At 53.8% G+C, this 17,990-nt stretch overlaps 1 protein-coding gene across 3 annotated transcripts in view; it reads right to left on the bottom strand.

Moving 5' to 3' along the window:
- Positions 1-17,990, bottom strand: part of CDC42BPB (CDC42 binding protein kinase beta) — a 109,725-nt gene that overhangs the window by 5,987 nt on the left and 85,748 nt on the right. The window contains exons 22-36 of one of the 3 annotated variants that reach the window (XM_036991926.2): positions 16,230-16,319; positions 15,814-15,891; positions 14,455-14,560; positions 13,429-13,565; positions 12,735-12,874; positions 11,427-11,508; positions 10,090-10,306; positions 9,825-9,887; positions 8,163-8,759; positions 5,262-5,359; positions 5,098-5,182; positions 4,873-4,990; positions 4,661-4,778; positions 4,079-4,184; positions 3,909-3,979 (exon numbers count right to left, since the gene is read on the bottom strand). In XM_036991926.2, coding sequence (XP_036847821.2) covers positions 3,909-3,979; positions 4,079-4,184; positions 4,661-4,778; positions 4,873-4,990; positions 5,098-5,182; positions 5,262-5,359; positions 8,163-8,759; positions 9,825-9,887; positions 10,090-10,306; positions 11,427-11,508; positions 12,735-12,874; positions 13,429-13,565; positions 14,455-14,560; positions 15,814-15,891; positions 16,230-16,319 — 2,106 coding nt within the window. Of the gene's footprint in view, positions 1-3,908; positions 3,980-4,078; positions 4,185-4,660; positions 4,779-4,866; positions 4,991-5,097; positions 5,183-5,261; positions 5,360-8,162; positions 8,760-9,824; positions 9,888-10,089; positions 10,307-11,426; positions 11,509-12,734; positions 12,875-13,428; positions 13,566-14,454; positions 14,561-15,813; positions 15,892-16,229; positions 16,320-17,990 lie in introns of those variants that run through there. The other 2 variants (XM_073241808.1, XR_012133649.1) reach the window with 2 other exon arrangements.

Genomic DNA, 17,990 nt, shown 5'->3' with positions numbered 1-17,990 from the left:
GACCAAGGAAGAAACAGAAAATCTGAACAGACCAATTACCAGCAATGAAATTGAAGCGGTAATCAAAAAACTACCCAAGAGCAAAACCCCCGGGCCACATGGATTTACTGCGGAGTGTTATCAGACATACAGAGAAGACATAATACCCATTCTCCTTAGTTTTCCAAAAAATAGAAGAGAAGGGAATACTTCCAGACTCATTCTATGAAGCCAGCATCACTCTAATACCAAAGCCAGGCAAAGACCCCACCAAAAAAGAAAATTACAGACCAATATTCCTGATGAACATAGATGTAAAAATACTCAACAAAATACTAGCAAACCGAATTCAAAAATACATCAAGAGGATCATACACCATGAGCAAGTGGGATTCAGCCCAGGGATGCAAGGATGGTACAACATTTGAAAATCCATCAACATCATCCACCACATCAACTAAAAGAAGGACAAAAATCACATGATCATCTCCATAGATGCTGAAAAAGCATTCGACAAAATTTAACATCCATTCATGATAAAAACTCTCAACCAAATGGGTATAGAGGGCAAGTACCTCAACATAATAAAGGCCATATATGAAAAACTCACAGCCAACATCATACTGAACAGCGAGAAGCTGAAAGCTTTTCCTCTGTGATCGGGAACAAGACAGGGATGCCCACTCTCCCCACTGTTATTCAGCATAGTACTGGAGGTCCTAGCCATGGCAATCAGACAACACAAAGATATACAAGGAATCCAGATTGGTAAAGAATAAGTCAAACTGTCACTATCTGCAGATGACATGATATTGTACATAAAAAAAACCCTAAAGACTCCACTCCAAAACTACTAGAACTAATATCTGAATTCAGCAAAGTTGCAGGATATAAAATTAATACACAGAAATCTGAGGATTTCCTATACACTAACAATGAACTAATAGAAAGAGAAATCAGGAAAACAATTCCATTCACAACTGCATCAAAAAGAATAAAATACCTTGGAATAAACCTAACCAAGGAAGTGAAAGACCTATACCCTGAAAACTACAAGACATCTTAAGAGAAATTAAAGAGGACACTAATAAATGGAAACTCATCCCATGCTCCTGGCTAGGAAGAATTAATATTGTCAAAATGGCCATCCTGCCTAAAGCAATCTACAGATTTAATGCAATCCCTATCAAATTACCAACAGCATTCTTTAACGAACTGGAATAGTTCAAAAATTCATATGGAAACACCAAAGACCCCGAATAGTCAAAGCAATCCTGAGAAGGAAGAATAAAGTTGGGGGATCTCGCTCCCCAACTTCAAGCTCTATTACAAAGCCACAGTAATCAAGACAATTTGGTACTGGCACAAGAACAGAGCCACAGACCAGTGGAACACAATAGAGACTCCAGACATTAACCCAAACATATATGGTCAATTAATATACGATAAAGGAGCCATGGACATACAATGGGGAAATGACAGTCTCTTCAACAGCTGGTGTTGGCAAAACTGGACAGCTACATGTAAGAGAATGAAACTGGATCCCTGTCTAACCCCATACACAGAAGTAAATTCGAAATGGATGAAAGACCTGAATGTAAGCCGTGAAACCATAAAACTCTTAGAAAAAAACATAGGCAAAACTCTCTTAGACATAAACGTGAGTGACTTCTTCATAAACATATCTCCCCGGGCAAGGGAAACAAAAGCAAAAATGAACAAGTGGGACTATATCAAGCTGAAAAGCTTCTGTACAGCAAAGGACACCATCAATAGAACAAAAAGGCATCCTACAGTATGGGAGAATATATTCATAAATGACAGATCCGATAAAGGGTTGACATCCAAAATATATAAAAAGCTCATATACCTCAACAAACAAAAAGCAAAGAATCCAATTAAAAAATGGGCAGAGGATCTGAACAGACACTTCTCCAAAGAAGAAATTCAGATGGCCAAGAGGCACATGAAAAGATGCTCCACATCACTACTCATCAGAGAAATGCAAATTAAAACCACAATGAGATATCACCTCACACCAGTAAGGATTGCTACCATCCAAAAGACAAACAACAACAAATGTTGGTGAGGATGTGGAGAAAGGGGAACCCTCCTACCTACACTGCTGGTGAGAATGTAAATTAGTTCAACCATTGTGGAAAGCAGTATGGAGGTTCCTCAAAAAGCTCAAAATAGAAATACCATTTGACCCAGGAATCCCACTCCTAGGAATTTACCCTAAGAATGCAGCAGCCCAGTTTCAAAAAGACAGATGCACCCCTATGTTTATCGCAGCACAATTTACAATAGCCAAGAAATGGAAGCAACCTAAGTGTCCATCAGTAGATGAGTGGATAAAGAAGATGTGGTACATATACACAATGGAATATTATTCAGCCATAAGAAGAAAACAAATCCTACCATTTGCAACAACATGGATGGAGCTGGAGGGTATTATGCTCAGTGAAATAAGCCAGGCGGAGAAAGACAAGTACCACATGATTTCACTCATATGTGGAGTATAAGAACAAAGCAAATACTGAAGGAACAAAACAGCAGCAGAATCACAGAACCCAAGAATGGACTAACAGTTACCAAAGGGAAAGGGACTGGGGAGGATGGGTGGGAAGGGAGGGATAAGGGGGGGAAAAAGAAAGGGGGCATTACGATTAGCATGTATAATGTGGGGAGGGGGCACGGGGAGGGCTGTGCAACACAGAGAAGACAAGTAATGATTCTACAGCATCTCACTACGCTGATGGACAGTGACTAATGGGGTATGTGGGGGGGACTTGGTGAAGGGGGAAGCCTAGTGAACATAATGTTCCTCATGTAATTGTAGATTAATGATACCAAAAAAACCCAAAAACCTATTTAATTTATAAAACTTAACAACTACAAAAATAAACACTTCACAAAATCATAAAAAAATTTAAAATATTAGTGATACTGAGAAAGCATTCACATCAGACAACCCCATTTATAAAGAGTTTCTACAAATCAGGAGAACAGCACAACGGCTGAGCAGTTGGACAGGTGGTGGCGTGAAGGCCTCGGAAAAGAGCCAATAGGTCCTGGAAGAGCCACCGGGCTCAGAAAGATGGGCAACATGAGGGATGACAGCTGAGAGCCCCACCCTGTCCTGGAGGTGGCGCTCTCACCCTGCTGTCTGTGGACAGCCCTGCAGGTAGGGGCGCTCTCCCTCCCTCCCACACACAGGAAGCTGAGGCAGAGAGCGGCCTGCCTCCGCATGCATGAGGTCTGGTCGCCGGGAGGGGCGGGTCTGGGGCACCAGAGCAAACCCGGCCAGGGGCTGTTCCTGACTTCAGCCCAAGGGCTGCTGGAGGCGGCAGCGGGAGAGGACAGGCCAACTCGGAAGGCTCTCCAAGACCCACAGGCCACCTGTGCTTTAAAACTAGCTCACCTACAGGCATGCTACATCTATGTGTAAAACTACACAGAAAAGTCTAGAAGGGAGAAGTTGGCTGGGCTTTTCACAAGAAATCTTGCAGTTCTCAGTCATGCCAAGTGGCCCCTGCCCAGGAGGAGCCACCCATGCTCGGGGCAGCCCCAGCTGCAGCGGGGGAGCCAGGGGCTGTGGAGCAGAGCCTGTCAGGAGGCCTGGCTCCGAGCTGCGGAGGCCGTGGTCTGACCCAGGAGTGCACTACTCGTTCCCACGCCCCTCTCAGCAGGCTGAGGCCAACCCACTTCAGCCTCCAGCCCGCAGATGACCTGGAAAGCGGCGAGTGGGGTGCTCCGGGCCCCGACGCCATTGGCACCTCTGCTTTGCACAGTGGTGAGAGCCTCCCCACCCCCGGCCTGGGCCCCCACGGCTGCCCTGGGGCGACAAGGCACCTTCAGCCGAAGAAGCCACTCGGATCCCTGGCACATGGAAGCGGACGCCCCCGCTGTACACAGGCAAGTCTTACCTCCTTGTCCAAGTCCTGGTCAGGATCGGACATGCCTCTCAGAGGCACGGCCACGCCCGGCTCCGGCCCGCCTGTGGAACAGAGCGAGCCCCGGCCTGAGGAGAAGGCTCGGGAGCTGCCCAAGCGCCCAGAAGCCCCGCGGGTGGGCCCAAGCCCGGCGCCCTCCGTACCTGACGAGGGCCACGGGGCGCCGGGCTTGCTTCTGGGCGGGGGCTGCCGGGCCAGGCCGGCGGGAGCAGGGCCGGTCCGGTCCTCCTGGGCAGGGGGCACTGCACTCTGGGTGAAGAGAAGAGCACGTGAGCCGCTCAGGTCCTGGCTGGGCGCCCGCAGGCCAACTGCAGCCCCAGACGCAGCCAGGCTAGGCCTCGCTGAGCACAGTGGCCCGGGAGGCACTCCGGACAGTGGCAGTGGTCAGTCTGGAGCTAAGATTTGGCAATAGTGATTTTAGGCCAAGTTAAGTCCTACAAAAAACATTTTTTTAAGTGAAAAAGAAAAAAGTACACTACCTGCCCATGTTACTTAGAAATGTTTTCAGTTAGCAATACTAACAGACTGAAACGGGGGCAGACTCTGGCAAACATGCCCCCAGTGGAAGGGTGACGAGGAGATGCCCATGGAGGAGCTCCACCAGGACAGACCCAAGAGCCCGGCGCCCAGGCCCGCCCAGAGCACAGGGCGCGTGGGGATGAGCCGGCAGAGGCCGGGGCAGGCCTGGCCGTGTCTCGGAGGCACCTGGCCTGCCCGGAGCTCACCAGAGGCAGGTCCATGAGCACCTGCATCCCATCACCGGGGCCCATGTGGGCCACATGGTTGAAGTTGGTCGGGTTGGAGATCATTTTAGATCTCAATTCTGGGTCTCTCAGCATCTCTCTGGGGAAAAGAAGAAGGTTTTGAGATTCATGGATATGTGGCAGTCCTGTCTCAGCCTCACCCTCCTCTGCAAGGCCGCCGGGCCCCGTCCTACCGCCGCTGCTGCAGCCTCTCCTCCTCTGGCACCTTGAAGACAAACCGCCTCTTGCTCCTGGTCCGCAGCATCTGCTTCTTGCTGTTGTCAGAGGTGTCTGGCACGCTGAGGGCTGCTCCTGCAGGAGGCACGGTGCCCACCGTCGCATGGTGACCAGGAGCCCGCCGCCCCTGGGGACGAGGCTGCCCCCCACTCCCTCTGCCTGCACCGCGGACAAAGGCCAACCTGAGGACTTGTTCTTGAAGTAGATCAAGCGGGGTGGCTCGCAGCCAAGCAGGTTGAGGGTGCCCTCCACGTTCAGCGGTCTTATCTGTGTGACAGAGCAGAGTGCGTGGTTGCTGGGGGGCCAGCGCCAGGTGGGAGGAGGCTCCTGCACCCCCGGGCCTTACCCTCCGCAGGCCGATGGTCTGGACCCACTCGGTGGAGTGCACGTCAAAGACGTCCACGCCGTACTCGCTGTACACCGTGATGTGCAAGGGGCTGCAACCTAGCGCAGACGGAGCAAAGCCGGGTGAGCAACCCAGGCGGCCCGGACCTGGCACCTCCCCTGCAGGGCAGCGGCCAGACCCGGCACCTAGGGCGTCACCAAGCGCAGGGGAGGCCGCACCGCCCAGCTCAGGGCTTACAATGGCTCAAACTGTAGATAATTTCACTTCAAAGTTCAGACAAGTACAACCAACATTTAAATGCTTTACCGTGACTTCTGTACCCAGACTGCATTTTAAATCCCACGGCATAGAAGTTGAAGATGGGCTGTTTAAAAAAATCAGCTTTTCCGTTTAGATTTCTTATACAATCATTGCCGAAGCTTATTACTTCAGGTGCAGCACATCAGAAATGCAGAAATTCAGGTAGGGGCTGAATGTTGTTTCTTGAAGCAAATCCCTTCTTTAAGAGGTGCCAAGAATCAAGTCTCTGGGTAAATATTCAAAATCTCACATGAAACCACTGCTTAGCACTGGGGCAGTGGCCACACCCATTGCTGCACCTGGTGGCCAAGGACGTTGGCAGGTGCCCCTTCGGTGGCCTGCGGGAACGCACCTGGGGATGGTCACTATCCTCCTGCAGGGGGCTCTGGGATGGCGCTGTCCTCCCCTGCTCATTCTAAGTGACGGCATCCTGTCAGGTGACAAGAAATCCGGCCGAGCACACCCAAGATGGGAGACCAAGACTGCTGGCCCGGCTGGCATCTGAGGTTTAAGGGGAACACCCCCACACTCAGAATGACTGGAGAGGGAGCAGTGGCTGTCCTCTTCTCAGTCACCCTGCCAGGGTGGCCAGGCCCTGGTCCAAGGCAAGCTGTCCTCACCGTTGCCCTGCAGTTCCCAGCATCGCCCTGCAGAAATGCAGAGCTGTGCAGATGGTTCCAGCTCAGCTCTGGCTCCTGCCTGTCTCTCAGGTTAAAAGCTAATGTTCATCACTTACACTTTACTAGCAGGTGAATCCTTGAAAAGCTTCTGCTATGTTGCTATTAATACTTTCCAAATGGGCTGCATGATCAGCTCTTTACTTTTGAAGAAAGAAAATGAAACAGCTTAGGAAGAAGACAAAAGATGCTGGAACTCATCACCAGACTGATAAGTGACATTTCCCACAAACCAAGAGGCCCCTCCTTTTGAGTGACAGGAGCAGAAAAGATGGTTGGAGAAGCCAGGCAGCCTAGATGAACTTTCAGAGGCCAAGTCTCCACACAGCAGCTTCTGGGGCAGCTCCTCTTACTTGTGAGGAGCTGGGAGGAGACCCGTGTGGGCCCTGGGGCCCCTGGTAAACAGATGCACAGCCCACAGCAAGCCTTCGACTAGGAAGCGAGTCAGGGCCAGATGGCTACGGAAGGTCGCTTCGCATAGGAGCCGGCCTCTGCTGTGGGACTCACGCATGGCTCACCTCTAGCCCTCGGCTTCCTCCTGGGTCAGACGGGACAGGTCACACCGCCCCACGTGCGGGGAGAGGTGAGCACACAAGCGCTCAGCACAGGGAGAGGAACACGTAGGCGAGGGAGTTAGCTCCCCAGCCCAGAAGGTGTTTACTTTCTGCCAGATCTAACCCTGATCTGGGGTCTGTACTGTGCACGGGCGAGAGAAAGAGAGCCCAGGTGGAAAGAGAACGGAACCCGAGGAGAAGGCGGGAACACCAGGGTCCACACCAGGTCACTCGCAGCCAAGATCATAAAACACACCAGGGACCCAGGTCCTTCGCAACACTCGGCTTTTCCCCCCGCTAGAGCCTGGAGGAACAGGCTCTGAGGAGCGGGCACCCCGTGTGCTCCGAGGGCATCCGTGCCGGCTGCCCACAGGGATGAGGCGGTGGGCGAGGGGTGTCAAGGCAATGGGCGCGCCTCCTTCCCGGCTGGCCCCGGCTCCTGCCTTGCGCCCCAGGACCTGGCCGCCTGACCCGCCTGCCTGCTGTACCAACTGCCTCTGCTGAGGGCAGAAGTCAGGAGACACCCAGTAAGCCCTCGGGCTGGAGGTTGGCAGTTCACTCACAGGCCCCGACACTCTTGGTCACTCTGCCAGCTCAGCAAAACCAATGAGGCCGACAACAGGTGGTGCTTTGAGGTCCTCCACCTGCCCCATTCCCTCCTGGCCCCCATCAACATGTGCCCTGTGGCTCGTCTAATCACTCTTGACTTTGTCTGACCTGCTGGTTCGATGGTATGGGCTACCTGGACATATCAAATTGGTGGGATTGTAGGGTTAGGGTCTTGTAAAAGCAGCCAGCTAGGCGGAAAGTGTCCCCTGAATGGAGCCCCACCCCAGGGACCTTGCTCACTAAGTTCTTGGACTGTCCTGAGTTCTACCCAGTGCCATGAGTCACATGGAAAGCCCCAATTAAGCAAATCAGCTCCTACTCTCAGGAAAATGTCTGTCCAAGAGGAACTCTAACCTGGACATCAGAGCTGAATTTTTTTCTGGCCATCAAAAACCTTTAGCTCATTTCATGGCTGTGAGTTGCTGGGTCATCTCCGTTGGGGCTCTTCAGCTGCGGGCCTCCTGCAGAGCCCTTCTGGGGAGCAGAGCCTCCTGAGCTTGGGGGGATGAGGGGTGCTGGTGGGGCGGGTGGGGCTGGCTCAGGACATGGCAGGCTGTGGTCAGCCTGCAAGCCTGCCCAGAGCTGGTCTGAAATGTGGCCTGGGGACCACATGGCGCAGTGGACAGCCATGTGGCCCACTGCCTGGCGCCTAACGACTTCTCTAGGGAGGTGGGAGACACACTGGAGCAAAGAGGACGCGTGCTGACCGTCTATGCAAGAAGCAGCAACAGGGAAATGGCAACAGAAAAACATATACATACTACAGGCAACAGGCGCCGCAGGCCACATGAGCTCCTGCATGCGTGACCTCCGACCTTGTGGGTCCACGTACAGTCCCATGTGGCTGAAGCAAAGCAGGTACTCCTCACTTTTGAGCTCCACAGCACAAAGGGCATCAAAAGACTGTTGTGAGAGGAACGTAAGCGAGGGGTCATTGGGATTTACCAGGTTTAGAGCCTGCCCATCTCCCTGGGTGCTCAACAGAGAGAACCCAGAAGGGTAGCCGACACAGAGTTTGTCCTTGAACACGGCCATCCACTGTACAGTGCCAGGGGCCACAATCTCATTGAACTTCCTGTGGAAAGGCTTAGTTCTCTGGATCTCATAGCAAAGGACCAGCCGTTTCACGGCGGCAAAGAGGCAGGTGGGAGAGGTCTTCCTCAGAGCCCCAGCTGTCAGGAGCTGGCAGCCTTTCGTTTCCGGAAGCTTGACATCAAGGCTACTCTCTGCCCCATCAAAGGAAGACCATGGACACAGATGGACATGGCGGTTCCGGCCACAGAGGAGGGCCACGATCTTCTCTTTGGGAGCGAGCTCAATCTGGTGTACCTTCTTGTAGTCGGCAACGCGCACAATCACTGAGGGGAGGGCAACAGCAGGGCGGCGTGTCAGTACTGAGGCAGGGGTGGCTCTGCCTGCCCTGCAGGGGACCCATCCCTTCCCACTGCGGTTCTGGGAAACCGGCCTCTGCCTCCGCCAACCTCACTCCACAGTGCCCTCTGCCAGAAGCCCCGGGGCCCTGGCTGGGAGACACCCAGTGTGGTATGGTCCTGGCGGGGGCAGGACCTGGACCTCCTTTAGCTCATCCCTGAAGCCAAGAACCCTTGGGTCGCATTTGGGAAACAGACTGCTTCCAACCTCCCCAGACCCTTAGATTAACTATGTGAAAGCACCCACCTCTCACTGGCCCCCAAATTAACCCTCATACGCTCCATTCCCTAATGGGGTCAGGACCTCCACTCTGGGACTTCAGAGCCAGAGCCCTTGGTCTGGGTCCCAAGGGACCCACAGCCTTGGGCTGGCAGCGGTCATTCCCCCTTCCTCCATGTGGCCAGGCGTGCTGAGACCCTGAGCTCACCCGGGAGGGACCACCGCCTCCACCTCCCCCCCGTTCCCTGGGGGAGGCTCCCGGAGCCCATCCCTGGCCACGCCTGGCCCCCCGCGTCTCTGTCCCTGACCCGGCACCACGACGCACAGGAGATGCAAAGGGGTGCCTCTGCCTTTTCCTGTTGGGAGAAGTGAGATGTCAAAATCCGAAGCAAAGGAGGGAAAGCCTCAGGGAGGCCGCAGTGCATCCAGGAATCAAGTAAACCCTGCTGCTGTGGGAGGCTCTGGCTGCCCCACGAGGAGCCTACAGGCCCCGGCACCCCCGGGGGGCGGTCTTCACGCTCCACTGGACTCGCCAGTGGGGACCCTGCCCTCAGCCTGAGGCACCAGGCGACACGCAACAGACATTTGCAGAACACCCGTCTCCTTTGCTGTTAACTGTTTCTCGGCTGCCTGCCTCCCTTTCTTCACGAAGTCCTCTGACTCGGTGACTGAACTGACCCGACACGTGCAGGGCCTCCGTCTCTGCTGAGCCCCTATGGCTCTGTGCCCACCAGCACTAGCCCGGCAGGCGGGCACTGGGCCTGCTCACTCACCGTCACGGGTCACCTCTATGACATACAGCCCTTCTTCTAAGCCGACCGCAATCCTCTCCCCGTCTGTTGAGGCAGCAGGACACATAAGAACATAAAATCAGCACCGTCAGCACAGACTCCGTCTTAAAACCCCCAGAGTAATGACAAATTCCTGCTGCACCACAGTAGTGGTCTCCACCGGGTGGAGGGCTCAGCCGAGGCACTGTGGCAGCTTCCGAAGCACCCCCGAGGAGCCCCGCACCGCCCCGCAGTGGCCAGCACGTACCCAAGATGGCAGCCGTGAGCACGGCCTTGATGAGAGGCAGCGAGCTGTCGTAGGCCTCCTGCGGGACGTGCACGACCTGGTTCCTCAGGCGGTTCTTACGCAGGATGGACTGGAGGCCTTCTAGAATCCCAACCCACTTTCTCTTTTCATTCTCATTCTCTGTCAGAATGAGCAGGGAGCTGGTCTTGGACGGTGTGCCTAAGAGAGAGGCTGTCACCTTCATGACAGACAGAGAAGAGCTGTAAGGCCACCAGGCCCAGCAAACACGCCCGTGTCCTGCCCAGATGGTGCCCTGAGTGGAGGTGGGACCAGGAGGGATGCACTTCCCAGCGCCCTGACCCAGGGCGCCCGTCAGGGTTAAAGCCTCAGGTCCTGGCCCCCAGCCACCCCGAGGTCGTGAGGAGTTGTGAGGGGCTCTGCTGCTGTGAACAGGCAGGAGCATAGCTCTAAGTGGGCACCCCAGATCCCTTTCCTGTCAGATGTTAGTTAATTCTGCTCTTTCTAAAACTGTGGTGTAACTGCCCATTTTAAAATTGTTTTCTTGAATTATAACTCTTACTATAATCAAAAACAGATTCTCAGAACACATCCAGGGAAAACAGGATCTCAAACAAAAATGCTTTGCCCAAACACGCTTCCCTGTGAGCATTCCATTCCCTTGGCACTTGGCAGGAAACCTGGAGAGCTTCTGCTTCAGAATGATCACTCAGTGTGTACACAGTGGTGGCAATTTTCTGTACTGTATACAAGACATGGTTTCTGAATAGAAGTGATCCAATAAAAAATGATGCATAGACTTAGTTTTGTGGTCAAGCAAGATTTCAATGGATTTATGAAAACTCCCAGTGGTGGCAGGGCCAGGGGATGACGCTCTCCCTGGCCTACCATCCCTAGAGCTTCCCAGCACTGCGGCATATAACACGGGCCCAGCGGGCAGACTCTCTGTCCTGGCCCACAAAGATGCCAACAGACACTGTCTACTCGCTCCTTCCTGCTTTGCTCCCCCTACTGGCCAGTGAGTCCTGGGGAGCTGCGGTGGCTGGCCTCCCTGGCGCCTGACCACGGGGCGCCTCCAGCAGGGAGCATGCTATGACCAGACTGACGGGGAGGATGAAGGGGTGCTGGCAATGTGGGTGACGGGTCTGAGAGGAAGTGGGCAGGGAGGCACCCAACAAAGGGAAGGGGTCGGGAGCCAGGCAGGAAGGTGGGAAAACATGCTGGATGTGTGCTAGCCCCCTGCCACAGTTCAATGAAATGCCCAGAACTTGTTATCTGAACCAGGTGATTTCTGAAAAAAAGATTAGTAAAAAGTCTCTAAAGAACAGAAAACACCATACCCTGAATATACATGGGATGTCCCGGCGGGAGGCGTGGATGACATCAGAAGCCAGAACTGAGCTCACGGAGAACTCGTCGTCTCTGGTGGGAAAGCGCACAGGGACGTCAGGGAGGGGCCTCACACGGGGTCTCGCCTCCACCCTCTGTGCACAAGCCCGACAGCAAGGACACCTGCCTGGCTTTATTTTCTACAACACGGGGCAGGCCCCTTGCCTCCACCTGAGTGAGGGTCATACCGACAAGACAGCTGACAGCGCGGGACCCCTGTGCGCGTCTCCACAGCCAGCGTGCTGGGAGACCAGGAGCGCCCGCCGCGCACTGCTCCAGCCCGCGCCAGTCACAAACACTGCAGCCCCGGGTCCCTGGCTACTGGCACGAGTCACTTGGCGATCGCTCAGAGTAAAACCCCACCTCCCGTATGCTCTCAACCCGGGGCCCTTCCGCCAAGGTGATGCCCCTGGGACACCTGCCAGCAGCCTCTTCACCCCAGACCAGGGCACACCTGGGCACAGCGAGGGATGGGCACGTTCCAAACACAGGTGCCACTGCTCCTCCCTGCCCAGTGGCTAGGGACATGGAATGTGGGGACCACTGTGGAGGCGACCCTGCTACACCTTTGCTCCTGCAGCTGTCCTCGAAGGCACGTGCCTCCGGGGCCCAGGCCAGGCGGCAGCAGCAGGAGCTGTCCTGATGGCACCGGGGTTGGGAGCACAGATGGCAGATGACAGACACCCAGATCAGGCACTAAGCCCAGGAAGCCTCTAACCTGCTCACCTTCATAGCCCTCTGACCTGGTAATGTTGCTGTTATGCCCACTTTACAAATGGGGAGATGCAGAGTTAGACATTAAGAGAAGCCGGGAAGGAAGCAGCTCTGCCATCTCCATATGTGTGATTCATCTGTTTGAAGGTGTCTGATGAGAGGTGACAGTGGCAAGAGACGCCGCCACGCAGCAAATGTTCTGGCCGCACAGAGCCCGGGCTCTGATTCCCGCCACGGAGAGAGAACACTTGCAGACACTGTGACACAGACGGCCTTGGGCTGTGCCATGTGCCTGTGTATTTGTTCTTGGGACACGTAGTTTTCTTACTATGTGCCTATTTAGCAAATTGCTTGGTGCAAAAATATCTATAGCAGGGAAGTTTCCAGCACACACTGTAAGCACCTGTTTTCAGAACTGCACAATAATTAACAATGGAAGGTATAAATGAGACTAAAGGTCATTAAGCAACAAACTGACACTGGGACTAAAGGTTAAGTCAGTCAAATAAAGCTCCTAGAACAAGAACACAACGCACAAAACAGACCTGAGATCCAAGACTTGGCTTGCAGCAACGCCAGGCTGGGTGGACTTCCCCTCAGGCAGATCATACAGAAAGAGCTTACAGTCACAGACCACTGCGTATGCCCGCTGCCATCCCTTCTTCACCCCAGTAGGCTTTGGGACCTACAGATAAAGGTGACCATATTTTACTGGGCCTGGGAGGACAGCCACATGTCGAGGCAATGGGAGCAGGGCCCCAGAGGACTTCCTGGAGGTGGCTGCTGTGCCCCCAGTCTCCTTCTGGCTGCTTCTCCAAGGAGAGCTCCCTCCCAGGCTGGCGGGCAGAGCTGTGTCTGCTGGGGGATGTGTGCACGTGACAGAGGGAGTCGGGACACGGTGGACAGCTCAGCAAACAGGTGATCACACCAGACACGGAGCATCTTGGAATGCTGGAGCCAGAAAGATACCCAGGGCTGCCTAGGCAGTGGTTTTCACACAGCACCTGGCTCGGAACCCTCATCGTCAAGCAAATAGCCCAGGAGGTGCGGACAAAGGGGCCCCAGATGACTGTGAGTGTTTCTGTGGGGTTCTTAAGACTGCAGGCTGAAGACCTCGTTTCCCAGGAGTGGAGGCCTCCCAATACTGGCACAAGGGTCACCTCACACAGCAAAGAACCCCCTTTCAAGACCCTCTGGGCGTGGCTGTGGGCCACCACACCTGGGCCATGTCCACCCTACCTTCACATAGCCCTTGTAGGCTGTTCCTATGCCTCTCTGAACATCCACGCCAAGGGGTCGCTTGGACTGCTCGGGAGGGATGGGGCACACCTGGGGAGCGCTGTCTTTGCAGGACACATGGCAGGCGAACGCGCACACTGGAAGAGAGGCGCACAGCGTGAGTGCCTGCTTCCCCCCACGCAGAGGCTCCTGTGCAACACACGCCAGAGGCACGTTGCTGACCCATCAGTGAGTCACTGGACATGGCTCAGATGCCCAGCAAGGCAGAGGGCTCTGGGACTTGGCCACCGAGTGGCTTCTCGACATGGTCCTCGGAGCCCCTAGAGGGGAGGGGAGGGCTAGTGAACAGGAAGCAGGGCCCCAAGCTGGAGGTACTGCTCCCAGAAGGCCCGAGCCTCACTACAGAGTTACTAACACGGCCAGCTGGATGGGAAACCCAACAGGTACGTGTCAGGGCAAGGGTCTCAGTGACAATCAGGGGCCCAGGCAGCCGATCAAAAGGCCTGCTGAGTTTCAATAACAAAGGGAAAGGCTTCTGGTATAGCATAAAATGAAGAAAAACAGGAAGCTGTTTTTGCAGGGTAGCTCCCCAGCCCAGGGCTGCTGTCTCCCCCATACGACCTTGGCTGGTCGTCCATCAGCAAGAGGGGTAACTGCACCCCACGACCATGTCGTCAAAAGCCAGCCAGGGGCCCAGCACAGGACAAGAGCACGACATGGAGTTTAAAGTGCCACAATCAGAAGAAAACAAAGTAACAGTGCTTACTGCAAATGACATAGTAATGGAAATCTTAAAAGTTCTTTCTACTTCTGCTTCCAATTTCCTATAATGGGCACAACGTCTCATTTTATTACCCACAGACCACCTGTGCATGCTCCCACTGCAGCTTCAGGGCTCAGATCTTAGCCCACACATTTCTATTGAGCATGTGCACGCTCCCGGCGGGGCCTGGCCTCTCTGGTGTGCCCTGGGGAGTGCACTCCCCACCGGCTGTGCCCAGGACCACCCTGGCGCATGGCACTCACCCTCGCAGGCGTAGCCCTGCCGGATCAGCCCCACCATCAGGGAGGTGCAGTGGCTGCACTGGGTGGGGCTGGAGAAGGACTTGATGCTGAACTGGTGGGCCTTGGGCTGCAGGAGGAATGAGGAGAAGGTAAGCCTGGCTAGAGGAGGCTGTCGGTCTGCTCACAGTGGGGTGCAACTCGGGAAGGATCTCGAAAAGCTGAGAATGTGCAACTCCTCTCTGAGGTGTGTGCCATCCTCGTGGTGCCAGCCAGACACCCATGGCACAGAGCCCGAGCCTGAGAGGAAGCCCCACGCCTCCCTCGGAGACGAGTCTTGCTGCCAGCACCAGCGAGGTCAGCCAGGCTGCACGCAGGGGTAGTGAGGCCGCCACTTGAGTTGGCGGAAGATTCTCGCCATCCGGAGGCTCTTGGGGTCTGGCCTCGGGCCATGTTTTGGGTGGGCTGCCACCCGGAGCAGTCTCTCTTGCACGTGAGGCCAAGGGGTATGTGAGGATGCGAGGAATGACTAGTAGGCAGTCCTGTTCCTAACAGCGACAGCCTGGAAAAGCCCTGTCCTGTCAGGAGTGAAACATAAGGTTGGCTGGGGACGTGCAGGACAGTATGTCTTTGAAGCTCAAATACAGCAAACAAAAGGTTTGTTACTCGGGTGGACAGAAGTATGATGGAACGATTTGTAAGAGGCAAGGGAGTGACCAACAGAGACCCAGAGGGCAGTCTGCCTTACCCCGACTCTACACCACGCCTTGGTCCCAAAAGCCAAACAACACTTTCTCATCTCTAGCCACGTGGCTGTCTATAGCTGAAACCTTAAAAAAGGCCACGTCTACATTAAAGGAAAAAAAGAGAGCATCTGAGTGCAGAAAGGCGAATGCCTGCTAAGCTGCCATATCACAAGTGGCACTCTGCGACCAGTGCTGGACCTGCCAGGACTGGCATGCATGGCTCTCAACACACGTCCATGAAAGGACAGCGTACAAAGCTGCACGTTCAGTGTAGGTCCATTTATGCTGGGGGAAAACACCCTCCGCAGGCCACGATGGTTCTCCACAACGCTGAGTGCAGGCGGACAGAAATAAACTTGGAGAAGGGACTTGACAGCTACGAACAGAATGGTTACTGCTGGAGAAGGGGCCTGGCCTGGAGGGTGAAGGCAGGGACAGTGGCCCCTGAAATTTTCCCATTAAAATGTGTTCACATATCACTGGTTTAATTACAAAAACACAGGGTCCTGACGTTTCCTGGATCACACTCTTCAGAACAGATCAATAGCAGAACTTACTGTGCATATAAACACAGTAAGTCTGTCTTATTTACACAAACATTATCTTCAAAAACTGAGGGTTAAAAGCAAGGCCCTACCTTTGGTCCAGCCAGAACGAGGGGCTGTGCGGCGGGCGGTGGCATGGCCGGCAGCCTCGGCGGGGCGCGAGCCACATCCTAGGAGACAAACAGGAACAGGTGAGCGTCTGCGCAGTGTGGCACTGTACTGGCATGTCAGACCCTGCTCAGAAATGAACAGTTCTGCACTTGCCATTTCCTATATTGTTGAGACATCTGTCAAAGCAATCTGTGTCTAGCTAAGGCACGGACAGTGATCCTGAAATACAAGTCAGGCTCAGAGTCTGGAAAGAGGTTCTTGGAATGAGCGGCGAGGAGGCCTGGGGAACCACCTGGGTGCCAGAGCAGCACCTGTGTATCAGGGCCTATGTGGCACACGGGCAGGTTGGGGACGGACCCAGGGCCTGGTGACAATCAGCAGGGCAACACTGTCTTACTTCCTGCTGCTCTGTGCTTGTGGCCACAGGAACCGATGGGGACGCCTCTGGCTTTGGAGCCTGCATTTCTTGCTCACTAGCTGAGCTGGTCTGTGAAAACAAAGGCAGAGAAATAGCAGCGGAAAGCACCGTTCTGCTCTTAAGTTAACAGTGGACTCTACCGGGGACGTGAGGTCTGGCACAGGTTCTCACTGTGCAATGTTCGGTCAGACCCCCGCTGCACCCACAGCTTTGTCCCGCTTCCCTGAGGACACTGCCTTTGGCATTCTAAGGCTGGAGTGGTGACCGTGTGGGTGGGGGGAGTCTGACGAGTCAAGTCCCAGCCGCAGCCCCCCAGCCCGTCCACTCTCCCGCCCTCCCAGCCATTTAGAGGGAGGGTGTTGGAGAATGCCGACCCGCGGAAGCAGAGATTTCATCTATACCTGGTATGTCAGCACAGTTTAAACCTCATTTCAGGGACTGGGAAGAAATTCTAACATCAATAGAGGACTACGGGCTTATGACCAGAAGTGAAAATTTCCCTGAAAGGTTAATGACATGGGAAAGCAATGTTTTGTTCTAACAACTCAAGATGCCCAAATTAGCAGCACCATTTAAAACTGAAGCTAAAGCTTTGAGGCTAATTTGAAGCTCATTCTAAAACCACTTAAAAATGACCTCATTTTTATAAATGTTCCTGAAATGAGTATTTCTCACCAAAGGACATCACAGCTGTTATGATTCACACTGGCGTACACACGCTCCCGATGTCTGCTCAGCAGTGTCAGCACAAGGGAATAGTACCCCGGGGCACAGGGTAGCAGGGTAGGTACCTACAAGAGCTGCTCACAGCTCTACCTGTGCTCTGCAGTGAGATCCCCATGAGCCAAACCAGAGCAAGGCTTTCCAGAAGCTGCGATTAATCAGGCTGCTGCCTAAGGAGCCTTATTCAGACGGGAGGGTGGCACACACACAGAACCACACACACACTGTGCACTGCAATGTCTGACTTTGTAAACAAACTCACGAGGGAAAGGCGAGATCACTCAGCTCATCACCCAAGCTACAAATGTAAGCAAATTCTCCCATAAATAAGGCATGTTAAATGAGTTAGAGTTCTATCTTAGATAAATGGAGAGTGAAGGAATATTAAGTAACTTAATTTTAGCCAAGTAACAGCCCCCTCGTTTCATGAGTTGGTTATTTAACCAAAAGGATGCAAGTTAAAGAAGAAGAGACACCCACCCATGGTGGCACGGAGGGTGAGATGGGGAGCCTGTACTGGTAGGATTTACTTGTTCCCAAGAGGCCAGCAGAGAGGACGTGCAGGAGGACACAGAGTCCATGGTTGTAACCAAAAGTAGGAACAAAAACAATCATTTCTCACCCAATAAAAACTTGCACAAAATACACTTGATTTAATCGTGGTGGCTAGGCACTTCTAGCACCGAACGTGTTTAATACAGGGAAAGCTTCCAAAAGATGATGATTCTGGGGTCTAGAAACACTTCTTGACAGGTCAGACTGACCACGGATTTTTTTTCTTCCCACCAGTAAATATCCTTCCTACTTAAAGCACAGTGGGACTAAAGCAGGACTAAGGCTAAACCCTAACGTGGCAGGAGTGCAGGCTGCACAGGACAAGGGACAAAGGTCATGACCCCCACACCTTGGTGTGAAAGCTGCTTTGTTGTCCTCCACAGGGACGGGGCCCCCACCACAGAGAAGGCTACTCTGCCTGCTCATGTCATAGAAAAGCGCTGCTTTCCCGGCCCCCTCTAT

This window comes from Manis javanica, chromosome 8, assembly GCF_040802235.1.
Source record: "Manis javanica isolate MJ-LG chromosome 8, MJ_LKY, whole genome shotgun sequence".
Lineage (NCBI taxonomy): Eukaryota > Metazoa > Chordata > Mammalia > Pholidota > Manidae > Manis > Manis javanica.
Note: the sequence above shows the minus strand (reverse complement) of the source record. Positions and strands in the feature narration are given on the sequence as shown.